Source organism: Agrilus planipennis, unplaced genomic scaffold (assembly GCF_000699045.2).
Source record: "Agrilus planipennis isolate EAB-ADULT unplaced genomic scaffold, Apla_2.0 scaffold38, whole genome shotgun sequence".
Lineage (NCBI taxonomy): Eukaryota > Metazoa > Arthropoda > Insecta > Coleoptera > Buprestidae > Agrilus > Agrilus planipennis.
This window is the reverse complement of record NW_020438882.1, coordinates 720,344-742,066: the sequence shown is the minus strand read 5'-3', so window position 1 is coordinate 742,066 and position 21,723 is coordinate 720,344. Positions and strand designations below refer to the sequence as shown.

The window sequence follows — 21,723 nt, the reverse complement described above, 5'->3', positions numbered from 1 at the left end:
AACTAATTATCTGCACGAGTTAATTTAAATTCGTAATCCTGCAAACTTAGAAGGTACCTACAAAGATTTTTCCATCAACTTTTGGTTACAGATTAAAAAGTATGTGACCTAATTTTGACCCCTATTTTGATTATTTTTGCAATAAGGAAAATATACCTATTCGAAATTCAGCGTCACAGCAATAATAAAGGCTGAGACGAGGGTTCCTTGTTAAGTTTTTTGGTGGGACACCTTATTCATACATTTCATTTTAATTAATTTAAAATTCCTACCTTTGAAGTTGTTCATTTTGTTTCAGTTATTCAGAAAACAGAAAGCAGTGGGCCCAATGAGTAGAAGCTCTTCAAGGCCTCGTAGCAGCCAGGCGGGATTGAAACGTCCTCCAAGGCCTCCGCCGCACCCTGATCCTAACTTAAACTCTCCATTGTTGGGACAACGATCGCGGTCTCTAGTAAGTAGGAGAAGAATCTGTAATTAAAACAATATAGTAAGCAACTGATTTTTTTTAAGCGCTGACATCTTTGGTAAGTAAACAAAAACATAAGAAATTTATTAAAGAAATCGGGAAGCATTCAAAATTAAGCACATGGAATTCTCAAATTCCTAATTTCTAAATTTCATTCGTTCTAATTTGGCTTGTTTGATTTTGAGATTAGAATATTTCGACACTTTAATGTGACAAGGTAATTATTGGGCAAAATTCGAGTTCTCCGTCAAAAATGTATATAGAATATACCCTCTTCTTTATTTTTTTCTTTCTTTCTACCTAACAGTAGTGCTTTCAAACAAGAAACGCTCTCGAAAAGGGAAGCGCAACTAAACAACATTAGGAAGTAAATACTCAAAGAGGATATTCGTCATGAAATTCAGATATGTCCCAGAGTTGCCCCAACGAATTGCAACATTAATTTCAACACCAAACGAGTCAAATTAGCATTATTGGGACTTTGAGGTGGAAATACAGTGTAAACTCTTTATAACGTCACTCGATTTAACGACAAACTCCTTAAAACGTCGAAATTGCTCCGAAGAAATTTACGATTTTTTTTTTGAAATTCCAAGAATATTTGGTCAATGTTTATTTCGTATTTTTAATTAGATTTCAAAAGAGTAGCTTATAATTTCAAGAATACTCAATAAGGAAATGAATATTCCAGCAGTAAAACGAATAGAAAAGGCCGTTTACTTCCGTTTTTATATTGTAACTAGCTTAACAAAAATAGCCTAATCAAAATAAATTAAATTCAAGATGCCATTGCGGTTTAATTTATAGTTAAAGGTTAAATAAACTTTCTAGTGAATCGAAAGAAACAATTAAAAAACTTTCATATCCATGTACACTACTGTCGCCATTTACGGTATGTAACATACTCGTCGTAGAATGATATACATTGAAAAAACTTCTAATTACTCCGCATATGGCATTAACGTATTTCCGCGAGTGGAAGATGCAATTATGAGACAAATTAGTCTATTAAATTCCATGTAAAGCGACGATTATTATTCTAATGCGTTTGACTGTGAAAATCGTCTAGCGAGTTCAACGTTTGAATCNATATCTTTTATTTCTCTCCATTTAACGACCACTCTTTATAACGCCGAAAAATGTTCAGTCCCTTAAGTGTCGTTATATAGAGTTTACACTGTATTTCAAATTTTAATATGGTGGGACAATTCTGAAGCAAAATTCAAATTCAACATGTCGAAAATTACTTTTCTGGTTGTTTATCCTGCACGCAAATTACTTCGAAAATGACCACCCTCTTTTTTGTTGGGTTTACGTATGTCCTACATTTAATTTAACAAGGGCGTAATTTATTAACCAATAATAATGCAATCATTAAAATAGGCGTTTTATCGAAACGACCCACATCATGTTGATGAGAGCTAATAAATTAGAAATCGTAGTTACAATTAATTGTTGATCAAGAGCCAATTTTCATTTTAATCTTTCAGTAGAAAAAAAGTTATTGAAATAACTTTATTCTATTTATTACAAAAACAATTCCCCTTATTAATGTCGATAATTATAAGGAACTTAAGTGCATAATTCCACTATGATTACATAAATCCTGTTAATCAAATTAAACAGCTTATTACGAATAAATATGCAAATTTAAAGTGTAATCCTTAATATCTTCCTGCAGAATTCAGTTTTACTTTATGAATTACCTACTTAATGTTCGTCTTCCTCTGTACGCAACTGTCTCAAATAATTACCATAAATACATAAGCGAATTTCCCGTGGAATTAACAGGCTGTTTTTAATAGCAATTGTACGAGAAAGATTTACGGCTGTGGTAATAGTAAAACAATTCCAGCATCGCCTCGTGTATCTCCTATTATTTTACAGATATGATGCTGAGAACACGCTGATCTTCTCATAGGCTATCATAATTCACTCATGTGGTGCTGTTTAATGTGGATATTTTACTTATTAGGTAGTGTTGTAGACATCTAATAAGTGCTTATCCAACATGTGGACAGAGACATAGATAAATACAATGAAACATTATCAATTAATAAAAGATGGTCGAACGAAAGTCAGACTATATATTTATATTAATTCATGAAATAACAACACTTGGTTTTGTTTCACTATATGTTTCGGCTGTTATGCCATTATCAAAGAGTTATACTGTAAACTAACTTAAATGAGTAAATTTCTTCTTTTAAATGGAACGAACTACCTAGATATTATTAGTATTATTATTATGAATCTCTTCTACCAGTAACAGCTTTTAATAATGGGGATACCCCAAAATCTATGTGGTCATTCAATAAAATTTTGTTATTGTTGTTTCTTGTGATTTCTAGTATTTCTAATAAATCCAACCATTTTCCTTTACTTTGTGTATGTAGCAATTTGAAATTATTTATATCTAATGTATGCTTGTTTTGTATGAAATGGTTTACTAAATTTGTATTTTTTGAGTGTTGTGCTATTGTTTTTTGATGTTCAACCAAACGAGTTTTTATTGAACGACCCGTTTGACCTACATATATAGAATCACAATCTTTACATTTAATTTCGTATACACCACTTTTCTCAATGTTTTCCTGTCGTTCCTTATTGTTTACTAATAGAGAACCCAGATTCATTTTATTTACTAATATTGGTCTGATGTTATGTTTTTGTAATCTATTTTGAATATTAAAACTCAATTTAGGTATATAATTAATAAAACAGAATTTGTTGGCAGTTGTATTTGTTGTATTACGATAGAATTGGTTACATAATACTTTTTTGTGTTTTTTATTTATCATTTGCTTGATAAGGTCAGTACTATAACCATTATCATATATTTATATGAATTTAGTTTTTACTTTTCTTCACTGGGTGGCCGATAACGGTAAAATTTAAAATTTTCATTTGTAAGGGAAATTTCTAAATATTTCTGAAATTACACACAACTTCTAATGGCCTACGTACGCATTAGACACAGTTGTTGTTGTTGTACATATGCTGATATGTAAAAACAAAGAAGACTGTAAAAACAATTACAAGTTTTTTCTGAGAGTTTACAGATTTTCTGGTTTATATAAATGGTGTTATCCCGTTCTTCATTTGAAATTCTATGTGAACCATTAGCGCCATTTAACAGTACTGAGAAGAAGGTACATATTGTCTTGCTTAGTTACGTGCATCCGTATCGGTATTTGTAACTTTTTTTTTAATTTGCCGTTACACTTTTTGCAATTGCATTTTACAGAAATGCAATAAACTAGTATGAAGCACTTATCCTTACACGTCTTAAAGCATTAGTGGTTCTTCTGTAAAATAACGAAACCACAAAGAAATAACTTAACCATTAGAGATGTACAAAATGGTCTTTAAAAGTATTTAAATACAAAATGCAAATACATTGTCGATTTGTTATTACAAATGTAAAATACAAAATAGATGTATTTTAAATGTTAAATGCAACTGAAACTAAAGGATTTTTTCAATTAGTTAATTTCTTAAAAAATAGTTTTTGAAAAACTACATAGGTAAATAATTTATCATTTTTGCTTTACTGTGTGACCTGTACGATTTTTGGTAGACAGAAAATAAACATGCAAAAAAAACATATAAGAATTAATTATCAAGAAGGTAGGACATTAATAATATTTGTACGTATGCACATATGTGTTGAAAACTACCAAGAATTACTGTAACTTGAATGTGAATCTAAACATTTGTTTTACAGACAACTCTACAGCAGGCGGTTATTCTTCAGCCCAGGATGGCTCAGTTGGAAACATTGGAAGCAAAGGTGAGATAATATATTCTTTGTCATATTCGGCAATGAAGGAAAATAAATCGAACATTAATTGAATGCATGTAATTCAGATGTACCTTTATCAATTCGACAAATAATTTAAGTAGAAATTCGTGAAAAATGAGAGAAAAATAATGAGGTTTTCAAAATGATCTCTTTACCAAGTATTGTACAGAAAGTACAATAAAATGAAATATTATCATCCTAAGCTCTGCGTACATAGGTTTTGCAGATTTAGAAAAAGCTTTAGACAATGTTAAATGGGACAAGATGGTAAATATACGTAAAAATCAGAGGATGAGTTACAGAGATAGAAGAGTGATACTTAGTTTCTATAAAGAGCAACAGACAATTATAGAGCTGGAACTGCAACGTAGAGAAGTAAATATTAGGAAGCGAGTCAGACAGAAGTGCACACTGCCACCGCTATTGCTTAATCTATACATTGAAGACGTGATCATCATCATTAAAGACAGTACAACTGTAGTGATAGATATACAGAGGAAAAAGATTAGTATGATTAGATTTGCAGATGATATAGCAGTATTAGCATCTAGCAAGGAGAGGTTAGAGACAGCTTTAAATAAAATGGTAATGGTATTTTATGAAAATAAATAAAAGTAAAACAAAAATACTGGTATGCAAGGGAAGAAAAAGTAGGGAAAGAGAGAATTTACAGATAGGAAACGAAAAATTAAAAGAAGTGGCTGATTTTAGGTATCTAGGAAGTCAGATAAGTCAAGACGGAAGGAGTAGTAGGGATATAAAGCAGAGGATAGCGTAGGGTCGAGTCGCTTTCAATAAAAAGAAGTCACTTCTATGTTCGCGAAAGATTAATTTAGAAATTCGAAAAAGATTGTTAAAGGTGTATGTTTGGAGCGCGGCGCTGTACAGGTGCGAAACATGGACGGTGGGCGCGACGGAAAAGAAAAGATTAGAAGCGTTCGAAATGTGGTGTTACAGGCTAATGATGAGGATACCATGAAGAATAGGAGAACAGAGCACTCTATGGGAATCAATAAGAAATGGGCGGTATAGGTTGGTAGGACATCTTCTCATGCATGAAGGTCTAGTCAGAGACATGTTAGAGGCAGAAACAGGAGTTAAGAAGAGTAGAGATAGATCTAAATTTAAATACTTTTCGCAAATAATTAAGGATATGGGATGTTGTAGATTTAGGGAAATGCGAAGACTAACACAGGAGAGGAAAGAGTGGAGGTGCGTGTCCAAACAGTCTTAGGACTGACGATCTAATGATGATGATGAAGATCTGAAAATGCCATTTACTAAATAAGACGAAAGGCTTACATATAAAAGTATATTTCATCCATTGTAGTTAAACGGAGAAAATTGACAACGTCTCGGTATCCTTGTTTGTATCCGTTGGTGTGTCCTGCAAGTGCTTAAGCACTCGTTCGTATTTGACATTCGCGTCTTTCGTACTTTATTGTAATGAGCACAAATCATTTGAGAATCTCTTTGTGCGGTGCAGTAAAATTGCACGTACGCTTTTCTCGCAATTTAACCGATTTACAACTCTTACGATTTATGCCTACCTACAAGATAATGCTCTTTGCCATGATATATGACTTTGCTGGTATTATTGACTTCATTACTCTTCAACGTGTGCGGTACTAATTGTAAGTCAGTTATTTATTACTCAAAGAAAGCACAACATATACACATACACAGGCACTTACATACGATACTATCATGTAAACGTTAATAACAACAATAATAAATTACTTTTACATAATGCTTTCTAAGAATTCTCAAAATTCTGATGAAGTCCCCTATTTGTAAAAAGTAATTTACCTTGTAAAATTATAGAGGCACACCCACACCACTTACTTATTTAATTTTATTAATTTTCCCATTGAGATAATGTTTAATTTGATGTAATTGTCCGTTTAAAATCGGCGAAAATGACGATTACATTGTAGTTTTGATAATACATTGACATATCAACCGATTTTGTTTATAACTAGTACACATTAACATTACATTCACGTTAAATCTTCAAATGAAACTTCTTTATCGACGGTAGGAAAGAAATTTACTGGGATATAAAACCGAAAAGCGTAACGTCACGCGTCACGCGTCAGGTGTGACCCCTGGTGGATATGTCCAAAAGGAGTAATTTTTACAGGCTTCAGAAGCTATGTTATATGAAGAAGCATATGCGTTAGTATTTGTTTTAATTTGTAATTCCTCTCTGCAGTTCTGCATGGTGGACGTGTAAAAGTATTTAACAAAACTAAACCAATATTCCGCATTCGTTCGCTCGAAATAAAATTGTATTTTTTTGATGTTTAATGCAATGGTTTAATTAAAAAATACTACTATAACATACAATCTAAAAAAGTTTCTTCTTCTTTGTTTACTTATGTACTGTATAGTATAGTGTAATATACGTTCAAAGTTTCTATTTGTTACAGATGGCCAGTATAGAGGTTTCTCTGTCGAATTCTCACAGACGAAAAAAAAGTGGCTCCCTTTTTCGTACAAGTGTTTCAAAAGACGGTGAAGTCGAAGCTTTAAGAAAATCTATAAGGGAAAAGGACGATGCACTTCAGAATGTGAAGCTCATCGTGCCTGGGTTAAAACTTAGAGAATCGTGCAATAGTAACCAACCCTTTACGGAGAAAGAAAAAGCGCAAATTGATAACGCTCTTACTACATTAAAGTCGGAAGTTGAAGCGAAAAAACTGGCAATAAAGAATCTAAAAATGGCTCTAGACCGCTTGGATATTTCAGAGTAAGGAAAATACTATTTGAGTCGTTTACATGAGATCTATCTTCTGAAAAGTATAAAAAATTTAATTTTTGAATTTTGTCATGAGCAGACCAAAACAGTTGCTTAATTGATAAGTATTTTGTGGCATTAAAAACCTTCTACATACAACTTTCCCCTCCTTCAATGTCATGTTAAGGGTTGAACAGATACTTAAGGTTACCTTTAACTTTAACACTCATTTTCAGCTGCCACTTGACTCATTTTGATTAAAAATATCTTGGGATGCAACTAATCACTTGCTCTCATTAAAGAACCGTCCTTAATGGTACTTTTATTTGTATGCTTTACCTCATATGGGTTATATGCAACGTAACCATGCGTCCCGTTTTGAACGGGACCATCCCTTTTTTCGATTATCGGTCTCGTTGTTCCCAAAAAATTCTCCGGGACACATAATTGTTCCGTTTTCTGAGATCGCGCGAAAATTATGGGGTTCGATCAACGTGTCAGTTAATTTGGCTTTTCAACTTAATTAAATTAATTAAATGTTTCCATAGAAACTCGTAGTGTGGAAGTATTCGAACACATTCACGCCAACAATATTCAACATAAACTTAACATAGCTTTTGTATTTTAATTGAATATGTTTTTTGTTTGCCTGCAATAAATGCGTCAGTAGAAAGAGTATTTTCTTAAATGAACAAATTGTGGACTTCTGAAAAAACCCAGTTAGAGATTTCAGTTATGAAGGCGATGTTGATAACTATAAGGTGGATATAAAAAGACATGCTAAGAATTTTATTTTTATTTAAAAGCATTACCATTACGTATATTAAAAAGAATTTGTTCCTCTGACAAATATAAATATTATGTTGCATAATATTTTTAATTTATAATAAAATCTACCTTTTTGTAGATAAAAAATATTAAAAAACGTGTTTTTTGTTTTTTATTAATAACTTGCTAATTGACGTAAATAAACCGATGCCCCGTTTTGAGTAAAAAAATAAATGATCACGTTAGTTATATGACATTCCATCACTGTCCATGAAGAAGGTGTCTGCTTTCAGCTGCAGGAGTTAGTTTCAAAAATATTGGAACTAAAAGACTATCGCTCTAGAAGACTGTATATATAGAGAATCTGTAACTGAGTTCCGACATTTGGTCAGAACGTTACGGAATGTCACAGATTCTTCCTGAATGATCTATACCTGAATGTTTTAGAAGGTTCGAGAATGTTCTCGAATGATAACCAATATTTCCTTTGCGAAGCGAGGGTAATCCGGCTTGTATTATTATAAAATTTACAAGAAACGAAGAATGAATTGTATTTAGTAGAAATATCCAAAATGAATCGTCTATTTTATAACTAATTCGAGTAAATTTTTGTATTAACATTCTGACTACTTTGTTCTTGTGTAATTTATAACCACGAAAGCAAACAAGCGTCTCTAACGTTACATTTCTGTCTATACTATGCCGTTCGGAAGGCCGCGGTTATGCATTTGAGTAATTCAGTCGCGCTCATATTTCATGTTTAATGTAGCAATTCTTCCACGTCAAATTATTATCTAGATATGCACACATAAATAATGACACATTTGATATCAAATACGTGACATGAGAAGAAAGACTATCAGGAAACCGACCACAAAATGAACTAGTTCTTGACTATTTTCTTACGTAGACACTTAGACATAAGGTATACGTATACCTATTACACATAAAAAATGCAAATTATAAGATAAAAATATAGGTGCATATTTTCTGATTTAAGAACAACTACATCGTGGAATTTAGTCCAAATTTGAATTGGTTACAAAAGAAGCTATGAATTATGCTTGGAGTTCGCAAAAACGCATTTTCATCAAAATACATGTCATCTCATGCAAGTTACAACTGCCTGTAGCTTTTATGTCATACAAATTGTATCATAAGAGAAGCACATTTTAGAGGTCCAAATTTGAAACTGGTTAAAAAGGACTGGAAATTATAAATCAAGAAGTTATTTTCTAAGTTTATGAATTATTTCTCTGGATTTCGAAAAAACACATTTTCGTCGAAACATCACACACCTTGGCGCGCTTATTTATACAAATTTAAATCTGCTTGAACCCCAGGAAAAAACAAAAGTTAATGCGTCCAATACATAAATTCGTTAAAAAAAAACGAATGTTGTGGATCATTTCATCTTTTGTGGTTTGAACAAACGAAAGGAAGGAAATTTTGTGGAGTTCAATTCTAAAAATTGATTAAAAGGGACCGGAAGTTATAAATCAATTTTGGTATATTTTGGACATTCGGGCTTCGAAGCATACATTCTTTTGGAAGTCCCTTTTCATAAAAAAAATAAATGACAAACTTTAAAATTCCTAAATTTGCCGTAATTCATAATTTTTACAAGAAATGCGTAACTGGAATACGGAAATGAATAGGAGACCCGATACAGAGTACAGCCTCTGCTTCTGTCGCTCTGTTTATTATATTAAGTTTATTCTAATTAAATTTCATTAACTGCATTTAATCTGTATTTTATTCACGGAATTGCACAAATTATTACCATTCGAACTATGTAGATTCTATCGGATTATTTTTTGCCGATGTTTTCTCATACTTGCTTTCATATCCCGAGTCGAAAAATTGGGACTCATTTTATCCTCAAATGAACTATTTAGACTCATTTTTTCCTCATTTAGACGTTTTTAATCTCAGATACCTCAATAAGTTTTCATAAGACTCATCACATTGGATTCTAAAAAGTCTCATTTCATTCTCAGTGTCTGCAATCCTATGGCAAATCAAAATAGTCCTCAATTTAACCTCAACAAGAAAAGAATGAGACTTTTTGAAGACAAAATGAGGTTTCCTAAATAATCTTTACTCCTCAAAAGTCTCATTTTGTCCTGATACGGGAAAACCGCGGATAAAATGAGACTTTTGAGTCTTGTAGTTTGAAATATCCCTAAAAATTCTATTGAGATCAACTGAGGACAAAATGAGTCCCAATTTTTTGACTCGGGATGCTAAGCTGATTTAACGCGACATGATTGATAAAGGCACTCCACAGATTCTGATATGAAATAGGTATTACTATATTTGATAAAAAAAAACATTTTGTGCAGTTTCGAGACAAATGTACAAGTCTTCGCTGATAACCTTTTGAATGAAATACCTAAATGCTAAATTTCGTTCGTTCCTACCGCCCATGGGGCACTTCCATCTCGAAGAACTTGTTCAAACAGCATGATATTGTAATCGGTTACATAGACAGCACGTATGGTTATTATCTGCACGGTATATACCTCTACATAGAGAGACGCACCTAAGTATAAATTTATATAAATTCTATGTACAACGTGTCGTTCCAGCAACATCGACGTGCGAATCCGACAGGCGGAGTTGGAATTCCAGCTGGGTCGCGAAGAGCTTAATTTATTGACTCTGCTAGAGGAGGCGAGGGCGCTTCAGGCCTGTCTCGACGAGGCCGAAAGAAGATTCAGCGCCCCAGACGCTCACACGCTATACAGGTAACACTGACCACTTTATGATCGATATACCATCTGGGACGTATGTCTAAATATCTTTAGGTGGTATAATTTTCTGCCCATCACAACGTGTTACGACTAGTGAAATTTATTAATCGTAACACACCCTGAACAAAGTTTTAGTTTTTCCAGTGAAATAATGTGTTTAATAAAACTGTAAAAACTGCCCTTTTGCCAAAAAGTCTTGACTTACATGTAGTCTAGTAGCTAGGTGGTATAATTTTCTGCCCATCACAACGTGTTACGACTAGTGAAATTTATTAATCGTAACACACCCTGAACAAAGTTTTAGTTTTTCCAGTGAAATAATGTGTTTAATAAAACTGTAAAAACTGCACTTTTGCCAAAAAGTCTTGACTTACACCTACTCCAGTAGCTAGGCTTTGTTTCTCTAAAAATAACTTACAGATTTCACGAATTAAAAGTTCGTTTAACAAAAATTTCTTTAATTGCAATAGTTGGTGGTATCCATATATTTGAACGCGCAGTCTCACATTTTTAGGTTTTTGCATACAAAAATGAGTACATCTGGTCGCACTACTGCGTGCCAATTTTCAAAAATAGCAGTCCCATTAGTTTCAGATAGAAGCAAATAAACACCCACCTTTAGGAGGTTAAATTTGATACTAAAGAGACTATTATTTTTGAAAGTGGACATTCAGTAATCTCAAACCTGTGTCTACTCTCTTTCTTTAATGATCTGCTCGCCCTTGAATACTGATTCAGATTTATGAATGCATAATGAGAATATCTGGTCTCACTACTGATGATTAAGGCCAGCTTTCAATAATTCGATTCTCATTAGTATCAAGACTCGAACAAATAAGTTCCCACCTTTTGCGAAGTTAAGCCTGATACTAAGGAGACTCCTATTTTTGAAAGTATACACTCAATACTGTAAATAGTTGTTCTCATTTATGCATGCAAAAATGTGAGTATCTGGTTTACTCTCACTTTAATGTAGCCAGTTTATTTGAAATTCATATAATTGTCAATAGAATTTCAAACATGTCAGTGTCTCCTTTCTCTTTTATTGAGTATCTATTCGCTCCTTGAGTAATGTCTTAGATTTTCGTATGCATCAATGAGGGTAGTCATACTACTGAGTGCCTATTTTTGAAAGTACACTCAGCAGAGTCTGAAATCTTGATTATCTACTCGTCCTTGAGTAGTGATTAAGATTTATGTACGCATACATGAGTACTGAGTACTGAGTGCTAACTTTAAACACTAAACACTCAGCTGGGTCTCAAAACTGTGAATGTCTACTCTCTTTTCTTGATGATCTACTCGCCCTTGAGTATTGATTCAGATTTTTGGTCACACTACTGACGATGAATGCCAACTTTTAAAAATCGGATTCTCATTAATAGCAGATTCACTTATATAAAGTCCTACCTTTTGGAAATGAGTCTTCTACTGAGGATACTCATTTTTTTAAAAGTAGGCACTCAGTAGTGCGAACAGATACTTCCTTTAAACATATAAAAATTACAATCAGTATTTAAGAGCGAGTTGATCCTCAACAAAAGGAAGTAGACACTCACAAGATTCTACTCACCTTATGATGCATTTCAAACTACTACACACCCTATTTTGTGAATAACACCCAATGTCACTCACATATTTTGCATTACGGAATTCTATGCGTGCTCTATGATCATAATTATTACATTATTGTTGTACTAAATTAAAAGATCATGTTGATGTAACAGTTTGAGCAGTACACTGAGTAATAATTGAGAGTAGGCGACTGCATTCCTTCTCCATCGATATATTCGTACATTAGCACTTCGCTTTTACTGACACGGCTTACAAACACATGGAATTACAATGTATTACATTTTCGAAATGAACAAAAATTATTGCCTATGGATATTTCTTGATCCTTTGTTACCACAACTTTTGCGAACACGTGTGCAATAGACAGATTTACAATGTTGACCACCATTCACAGTGGTATACGTATCTGCTGTTTAATACACCCACTTCCAGGAAACTTAACAACTAAACACGTTTTTGCACAGTAAACAACGATTGAAACGTCGTTACTCATTTAATTTTATATTATGTATACCGGAAACGTTAATTTAAAACTAGTACAGCTGTACAAAAGGTAACTAGCCAGATAAATTAAACGTAGACTTGGTTAATGTAGATAACTGTTTCTACTAATTTCAATACTATCGATAAAAATTATATTAATATTGTTTTATCGATTGATGGGATTCATAATTACAATCAGATTTTAAGTTAATGAAAAGTGGGTGATCAGTCGTCATACGTAGAAAGCGATTATATCTCATTGGATCCCACCAGCACAACGAAAATAATTCCAACAAAATATGCACCATTTCTTTATCATCTTTATTCAATTCGAGTCAAACATTAACCAAGAATTATTCAAATCAAGTCAACCGATGAATTTCAATCACACACTAAACAAGAATAATTTACTTTAAGAAATTCATTAATCTGTCAAGTTAATCTATATTAAAGTAATTTAAGCAATAAAATTTACACAATTTAATCAAGTCAGTCAATTCCAAGACATTTAATAACAACTAGATCAAGTAAAAAAGGAAACTCGTTTTATCTAAATTTATATGTGATTTTCAGCAAAAATAAAATTCAAGAAAGAAACATCTCAAAATGCGTCCTACTATTTTATCTATCTTTGTTCCTATTGACTTCGACAACGCCCTTTTGTTCTGTTACGTATCCCAAAACCTCCTTATTTCTAGCCCTTTCTATATACGGTATCTATCTCATCATCGACCTATAACAACTCATCTCAATTCTCAAATGCTGCTAACTCTTTATTTTTTGTCATGCCCACTGTCCACGTTTCGCACCCGGACAGATCTGTGGTCTAAGCTTTAATAATCTTTTTTTGAATTTCCAAATTCTCTGGTGAGCACAGAAATAATTTCTTTTTTTCAAAAGTTAATAATCCCTGTACAAAATATTGAAAAAAGCTTGAAAGCTTGGTTACGCAATAAGCCTTCCTTTTGAAAATATCAAAATCAGCGGATGTCGTTCGGACATATAGGGTCTGTAGTTAGGCCAATGATTAATATTTTATGGGGGAAGCGCTATGAACATATGTGTATTTGTACCTCGTTTTCCACAAACAGTAGCATATAGTGCCAAAAGTACTCCATACTAACTACGCAACGGTATTTGACTATATTTACCGAAACACCCTGTATAACCCTCTTTATATTAAATGATGTTCTTGAATCCTACACAAACTGAAATTTACATTAAAGCGGTAGGCAAACAGGACGCTTCGTTAGGCAATTTATGTGACAAGTGATGAAAACGCTCTTTGAATTTTTATTTATATGTAGCTACATACATACACATATGTATATATATCTATATTTATTTACAAAGTAACCATTAATAAGGGTTTCGATGAATTATTAATATATTATCTTCGAGCAGGTGTGTAACTAACCTTGGTGTTCCCGTTCGACTTTTAACTGTTGAAGTGGAATTCGATCCACGCAATCCTAAATTTGGAGCCGGTCCAAAAGAAAAACAAGCAGGACTTTGGGTGGACTGGGCATTGCAGGACACAGGAATTAAAGAAGGCGACAGGTAAAAAATTATTCGCTCAATTTACATTGTATGCGTGTCAAGTGGGCGAGATTCATTAACCTCCTACAGCATTAACGACACTTCTTCAGGAAGTGGGTAGTGGTTTTTGTTAACCGACTCTGAGATCGATTAATTAAAATAGACAAAAGCTGATTCAATCACAACACGAAACAAGTGTGACCCTTCAGGGTCGTGCAGTCAAATTACCAAGTTCCCTGTGATTTAGTCCCATCATTTTCGAAAACGTTGCAAAAAAAAGTGTTGTGCTGTAATGTGCTAATCTTCAAAATTTGTTATTAACGAAAAAAAGCTGAAGCACTAACATAGCTGGTTCAAAAATAAACCATCCCACTAAATTTCTGAAATAATTCTTGTGAAATTTTCTTTTCCACAACATACCTAACCTAACCCAAAAATGGCTTATTTTTGAAAAAATTATATTAGAGCACCAATTTTTTTATTGATAACGAATTTTGTGAAGCAGCAGATTAGAGCACGAAACTGGCGCAATTCAGAACATTAATTAATTTTTTCAAAAACAGCGGGATTAATAGAGCTAGTGAACATAATTCCCGAAGGGTTTGATGAATAAAACAATAATAAATACATAAAAATATTAACAAATATTTGAAACATCAGTTACCCCCGGAACAACTTAATTCAAAAGTTTTTCAAAAAGTCCAAAAGTTCATTTTTTGTTAGTAATTTGGTTCATACACAAGAATCACCAAAATCAGTCAAGAATTGCAAGCTGTGGACTGTCATACGTGCAGACTAACAGACTGAATGAGTGTCATTTCTCAAGGAAGTATTTTTGTTATAAAGGATTTAAAAATATATCGAAGAAAATCTCACCTTTCAAAAATCTAATTAAAAATTGGCTTCCTGCAAAATTACCCGATAGGTATACCACAAGCCCGGTTGAGGAACTCAAAGTATAAAGCAAATTCTGTGATCGCGATCGCTACCGGTGAATTTTTAATTCCATTTGCTGAAACCCCATGTATTTTATTTCTACAAAAACGCAGATAATATGAAACTTAATTTAAATCTTTCGTTCAATTATTGTTATCACTTTCCAAAACCATTATAAAAAATTTAACATTCCCGTACCTTTCCAACCAAACACTGCTTTATTTCTGATATAGAATCGGCATTTTAAATTTCTCTTAATTCTCTGTATAAACAATCAAGTTAATTACTGAAACTAATAATAATTTCATCCCACTTTCTCAGATTCTTCCAGGAATCACACACTTTTTTGCGTTTTTCGATTACAAATTCGGTTGTTATTACTAAATCTGTACCTAATAAGTACATCCGTTTTTTTTTTTTTGACGTCTTGATTCATTCTTGAACTCTTTAATTTTTGAATCATTTCTGAAGTTCACTTTCATCTCTTTCAAACGCAAATGATATCGTTAAAGCGGGGTTAAAGTAATATGTAACTGCGGATGCTACTTGCTACAGGTGTTGTCATTCATTGCCTTTTGTGGCGGAAGCATGGACGAACAATCGTCACGGTTTGGTGCCATACCACAATGAACAAACGCTTCCGGCGACGTTGTTACATTTTCCGGAGCAATATAATAACATAGCGAATAACTACTACTGTTAGCACTATTAGTACAACACCTGCATCAACTTTGAAACAAAAACGTATCAGTTGCTGTACGGCGAAGGAACTTTTCTAAAAGTTCGCAGACGACTGCTTTTAATCCTTAAATCCAAAATAAGTCAAAACTACAAAATATTCCGAAGAAATTGAACACGTTAAAACAAAAAACGTCAACGAAAGAAGAAAAACTGTGAATTTAAAAGTTTCTTGTTGCAGGGGAAGTATCATAAGACTCCGCTTGTCATAGCTGCGCTCTTATAGGTTTGAAGTTAAGGTTTAACTTATAGTATTGGGATCCGTCAAATGGGAGGAGCCTAAAAACATGGCGCCGATTAGGGAAAATTTATAGTAGTTCCTATAGTGTACCGTGCAATTTCCAAGTTTTTAAATTACGATAAAATGATAAGTATTGACACAATATGTGATTGGGCTGACACAAAGCCTCGGAAAGGAAATTTCGTTGAAGGTGAGCGTGTTTTTAATGCCAATCACATTATAAAATTCGGAAATAACAAATCCGGAAGCTAGCCTTCAAATTCCGTCAAGTTTACTGCCTACTTTTTACAAACTTCGGATTTAAAAAGTGATTCACGTTATATAATTGGTGAGGTGATTCTGGGTGATTTAAGCAATATCATATCAATGACTTGCACGTGCAAAGCCGATTTAAGAGAACGTTGCAAACACATTATTGCAACTTTGTTGTATTGCAGCAGGTAGGTTCTTAACCTCAAAATACTTATATCGTATCATTAGAATTGTGTTAAATCAATTACACAGGAATAAATAATTTCTCACTTTATAATTTTAGTATGATTCTAGTTTTAAATATTAAGGTTATGGCTGATGGTAAATACTTGCTGAAATATAATCATGTGCATTAAAATGACGTGAACAAATTTTTATTCCGGAATTCACTTCTTTGATACCTACTGCTTTCATCCAAGCTTCTATTAGTTTACTTTTTTCTCTAATTTTCCGAATATATTTTTTACATATATAAAACGGTTAGTTTTTATTGGAAAGTAGTTAATGTAGGTGAAGAGTGAAGATCTATGTCTGAAGTGCTATTGCAGCTTTTCACTGAACATATTAACTTTTTATTTGATTTAACTTTAGAAGAAAACTTCGTCGACTCCATCATCAAAAAAATTTTTACTTTTTTAACGTGTTTTATTATTTTAATAAACAATTTTACAATTTGCGTGCACAGTTCCTATCTAAATTTTTCCCTCATTCGAGTTATAAATTTTGCCACCAGATGGTGTATGCCCATTTGACGGATCCCAATACGTATGTTATTGTTTTGTTTTTAAATTCAAGAACGGGTGAACCGATTTGGCTGAAAATTGGGGGGGGGAAGTAGCTTACAACCAGGAGACGGACATAAGTTCCCGTTTTATCCCGTTCCCGTGGGGGGGAGGAGTGATGAAGAGGAGTTGCAATGTTTAAATGAAAGGAACATATATTATTTGTGGTCAGATTTACTAGAAACTTGGTCTTAATGGTCTCTCATTTAATTTCTGAAAGACCTATCTCAACATTTTAAAAAATTCAACCTCCAAAGGGGGGGGTAAAAAGGTGTTGCAAATTTTTGTTTGGGACATACTTTATTTCTGGTTGAATTTACTTGAAACTTGGTATATATGCTGTTTGATATTATTAATCAAATGAAAAGAGGTTGCAACGTTTCCATGGGGTATATTTTATTTGTACTCGGATTTACTCGAAGGTTGCTCATTGTTGAAATTAAGCAAATACGTGTTTTGGCAATTTTTAAAAATCAACCCTTAAGGATGAAATGTTGTTGCTATGCTTGTATTTGAAATCTAAGATGGTGACATTACGTAAAATTAAAACGTTGTAAGGGTGAATTGGGAGTTAAAAGGTTTTATGGAGAAACAATATTAATTTCTGCGAGCGAAGCCGCGGGGAAAAGCTAGTATTTTTATAAAACTACCTGTTTATCTATTTCTGTTGCACATGTAAGCGAAAAACCTGTATTTATAAACATAACAAAACGCATCCGTTATTTTTATTTGCTCATTTTGCGTTCGTACAATGTATCTTGTAACGACGATGTGCACTTTCCCATAACTGCAATGGAGATTGCATATTCGATTACATTTACCGTAAATATACATTTATAAAATCTAATGCGTTGTTTTAAAGTGCCTGTCGGTTGAATTAAATTGTTGCACCATTAAATAATGTTTTATTTTTATCAAATGAAATTCTGTAATTTGAATAGCATATGTATACATATATAAAAAAGGACAATTAAAAGTGAAACATGATTCCCGTGAGGAAAATCCTTTTTTATGAAACATTGTCTTTAATTTTAGAAATATTGCTTTGAGTCTCTGACTTGAGGGACAAAAGTGCAACATTCCCTTCCGTGTAAGAAATCTCTTTTATCGTTTATTAGGAAAGGATATCATCTTCAGTTCATTTTGTGAAATCAAGAAAAATATCGTAAAATAGGAACTCGTATATATCCGTCAATCATTTGTCAGTAAATTATAGCTGATCGTTTTCGCAAAAAGCAAAGAAACTATTAAAGGGTAGGGTAATAATTTCGAGTGAAGTTCCATACGCAGTGCCATACTTACGTCGATAGAGAACTTTACAAATATTATTTTGAGGAAAATAAGACAAATACTCTAATTAAAATTTGAACTTTGAAACTTTGAAAAAGACAACAAATATCAAAATGTACCAAAGGAAGAATGCACGACATTCCCTCCCGCGTGAAAAATGCCACCAGAGCCAAAGGCAAAAACGGAAAACAAGGGAGCCGTCCCTTCTTCTCGAGACCCATCCCGTATACGAGTCTTTACCATACCCCTGACCTAAAAGTACGATTTTTCTTGATTTCGAAAATAAGAAAAGGCAACATAGTCTTCCAAACAAGAAATCCCACTAAGTGTTTATTATCAGGAAAGTGCCCAATTTAACACCCGTTGCGTGAAAATGACCATTCGAGCCGAAGGTGACCATGCAGTGGTAAAATACTTTCCTAATAAGGAATTAATGCATTTCTTTCCCAAAAAAAAATTATGTATTAAATTTTACTTAACCAGAGACTTTGTAGGTACTGACAAAGACAGTGTGAAATGCAAAAATTATTTCTACTCGAATAGATTAATAGATTAAACTCATTGCAATGTGTTAAAAGATCGCTTTACACCATAAATTGTTTTTATATGTAATTTTAATTGTTCACACGTCAATCAGAGACATTTTACGAGATACATTCCTATTACAGAGATCAAATTTCTTCTGTATAACTGCCCGTTATAATAATAGCTATAAAACTGAGACTGTATCATCTCAGCAATATCATTGTTCGTAAGATTATACTCTACAATAAATATGAAATATATCTAGGTACTTCGCACCACGACGCCATGTAAACTGATCTCTACGCTGTAAATGTAGTTTCACTGTTTGTTTATGCATTAAAACGCCATCAATGTGACCTTATAAAGAATTTTAATTGAAAACGATGAGTCTCATATATATATATTAGTCTGATGGACACAAAATGATTATCTTTTTATATTTTCTGTATGATCATCATCATCATAAGGTCGTCAGTCCTAAGACTGGTTGGACACGTACTTCCACTCTTTCCTATCCTGAGCTAAACTTCGCATTTCCCTAAAACTAGAACAACCCACATCGTTAACTATTTGCGAAGAGTAATCTAATCTAGGTCTACCTCTACCCCTCCTAACTCCTGTTTCTGCCTCTAATATGTCTCTGACTAGACCTTCATGCCTAAGAAGGTGTCCTACCAACCTATCTCGCCTATTTTTGATTGACTTCCACAGAGTCCTCTGTTCTCCTATTCTTTCTAATACCTCTTCATTTCTAACCTTTTCTACTAACGGTATCCTCATCATCCGCCTATAACACCACATTTCGAACGCTTCTAACCTTTTCTTTTCCGCCGCGCCCACTGTCCATGTTTCGCACCCGTAGGATATATAATAATAAAAACATAATCATTTTGTGTCCATCAAACTGTTCAAATTAGTTCATAAATCAGAATATACAAAGATGAAATGTTAAAAAAAGAAAAAGTTTAGGTAGAAATAATAATTTTGCAGACTAGTGGAAGTCAATGGCAAAATCGTATTGGACAAAAGTCGAGAAGACCTTCAGAGGCTGCTTTCTGCAGCACCTGATCCTGCACAGATTGTTCTTCTTCGGGGGCAATTTGAAGAAAACAAGAACCTGTCCGTAAGTTGCGATAGTCCCGAAGAAATAACGAGCTTAAAAAGTGAACTGGGGGTGGTTCGAGAAAGGGCAGAAGAAACCCAGCGAATTAAAGATGGATTAATTGCAGACAACATCAGACTTACACACAGAATATCATATTTAGAAGAACAGGTTAGTGGAGACAAAAAAAAATTTTGGACTTTGCATGATGAGATATGAAAGGCTATAAATGTAGATTAGTAGTGTTCCATTTTTGCCATTTTGGAACGGAGGCGTAACAACATGAGATTATACGAATATTTCGTTAATCTTATTCTTATTTCAGGTTGCTGAACTGTTAAGTCGCCAACAAAAACTTGATGGCAAAGATATTCGTCAGCTGGCCCCCAAATCAACAACCACAAAACAAAACGTCACTAGTATTAATATTAATGCGCCACCGGGTACCGTTGCTTCGCAAAGCTGCAGTACCGCAATTCAAGTTTTTCAAAAGGGCCACCTAACTGCTTTGGTCAATCTGAACGAGGATCGTCCAAAAAGCAGTCTCTCTAGTAACGGAATATCAACTCCTATAGGTAAAGGTCACAGCCATAAAACACATCGGCACAAGCAGCATAAAGGACAAAACGAAGAAAATAATCCCAGAACCGTTTACCAAAACGGTTTCGACAAACACAAAGAGCGCACCAGTGACATAAATAAATCTTACGAAAATAGAATAAGAGACTACAAAGACAGTAGCAAGATGAATTACCGTAATGGTCACTGCAACAATAGCGTGTCTTTTGATTATGACGATAACAACTCCAACATCAGTCAGAATGGTTATAGTAATGAAGAAAGCGAATCTTTGAACGAAAAAGAGATGCAGTGGAAAGACAGACGAAGATCGTGCAATTTACAAGAAAGACTTGAGAACAAAAAAATCTTCAACAATCCCGATAACTCAGTTGCAAGTGATAGTTATAGAAAGGCAACGAAAATAGTTGAAGATCTAATGTATTACAAATCCAATGGTCACAACATAAAGGCCTGTGAAAAGATTGAGCGTTGCGGCGCAGATATATTGAGACACTTTAATTCCAGAAAATCCGCTTCTGTAGCCGAACTGCTGAATCAAAGGAACGACAAAAAATATCACCCAGAATTTAAAAGCGTTGAAGAACTGGACATGATAGCTTCTAATAACGTAATTACAACAAATACAAGTTTAACCAATGGTATTATCGATTCTAGAAGCGTCAAATCGTTGGATTTCGATAGTGATTGTACCAGTATTAAAAGTACAAATAACAGCGCTCAGAAATACACCGGATACACTTCAGAACCTATTGATGCAAACATAAGGCTGAGATGGGGAGAAAAAGCTAGACCAACACCACCTAAGAAACCGATTAGATTATCGCTTCATAAAGCGCAAAGTTTACAAATGGTGGATACGCAAATTTCAATTGCTGGTTTTGATCCTAGAAAACCTATGAAGAGAAACCACCGTGGTGAAACGCAAACATTAGAACAAGAATCTGCTGTAACTGCTACAAGAACGTCTTATAGGATAAATGCTTAAGAAATAAATGTTTTAGTCTTACTGTATATTAATGATCTCCTAATGTTAATACACTCTTAATTTCAGTACATAATTTCACTTTGTTTTAATTAAATAGCAATGAGTTTTATATTTACTTACAACACGCCATTTTCAATACCGCACTCTTTCAAACCGAG

At 33.5% G+C, this 21,723-nt stretch overlaps 1 protein-coding gene across 1 annotated transcript; it reads left to right on the top strand.

The window, feature by feature from the left end:
- Positions 1-281: 281 nt before the first annotated feature.
- Positions 282-21,656, top strand: LOC108745198. Its single transcript, XM_025981579.1, has 7 exons — positions 282-451; positions 4,194-4,259; positions 6,704-7,023; positions 10,371-10,529; positions 13,998-14,153; positions 19,887-20,169; positions 20,324-21,656. The coding sequence occupies exons 1-7, from the start codon at positions 329-331 to the stop codon at positions 21,563-21,565; spliced, it is 2,349 nt and encodes a 782-aa protein (XP_025837364.1). The 5' UTR covers positions 282-328; the 3' UTR covers positions 21,566-21,656.
- The last annotated feature ends 67 nt before the right edge of the window (positions 21,657-21,723 follow it).

Bases quoted from the DNA above. Each gene is read 5' to 3' on its own strand.
- LOC108745198 (XM_025981579.1), top strand. From the start codon at position 329: ATGAGTAGAAGCTCTTCAAGGCCTCGTAGCAGCCAGGCGGGATTGAAA. The intron at 4,260-6,703 runs GTGAGATAATAT...TATTTGTTACAG, and splicing joins TGGAAACATTGGAAGCAAAG to ATGGCCAGTATAGAGGTTTC. The intron at 14,154-19,886 runs GTAAAAAATTAT...ATAATTTTGCAG, and splicing joins GGAATTAAAGAAGGCGACAG to ACTAGTGGAAGTCAATGGCA.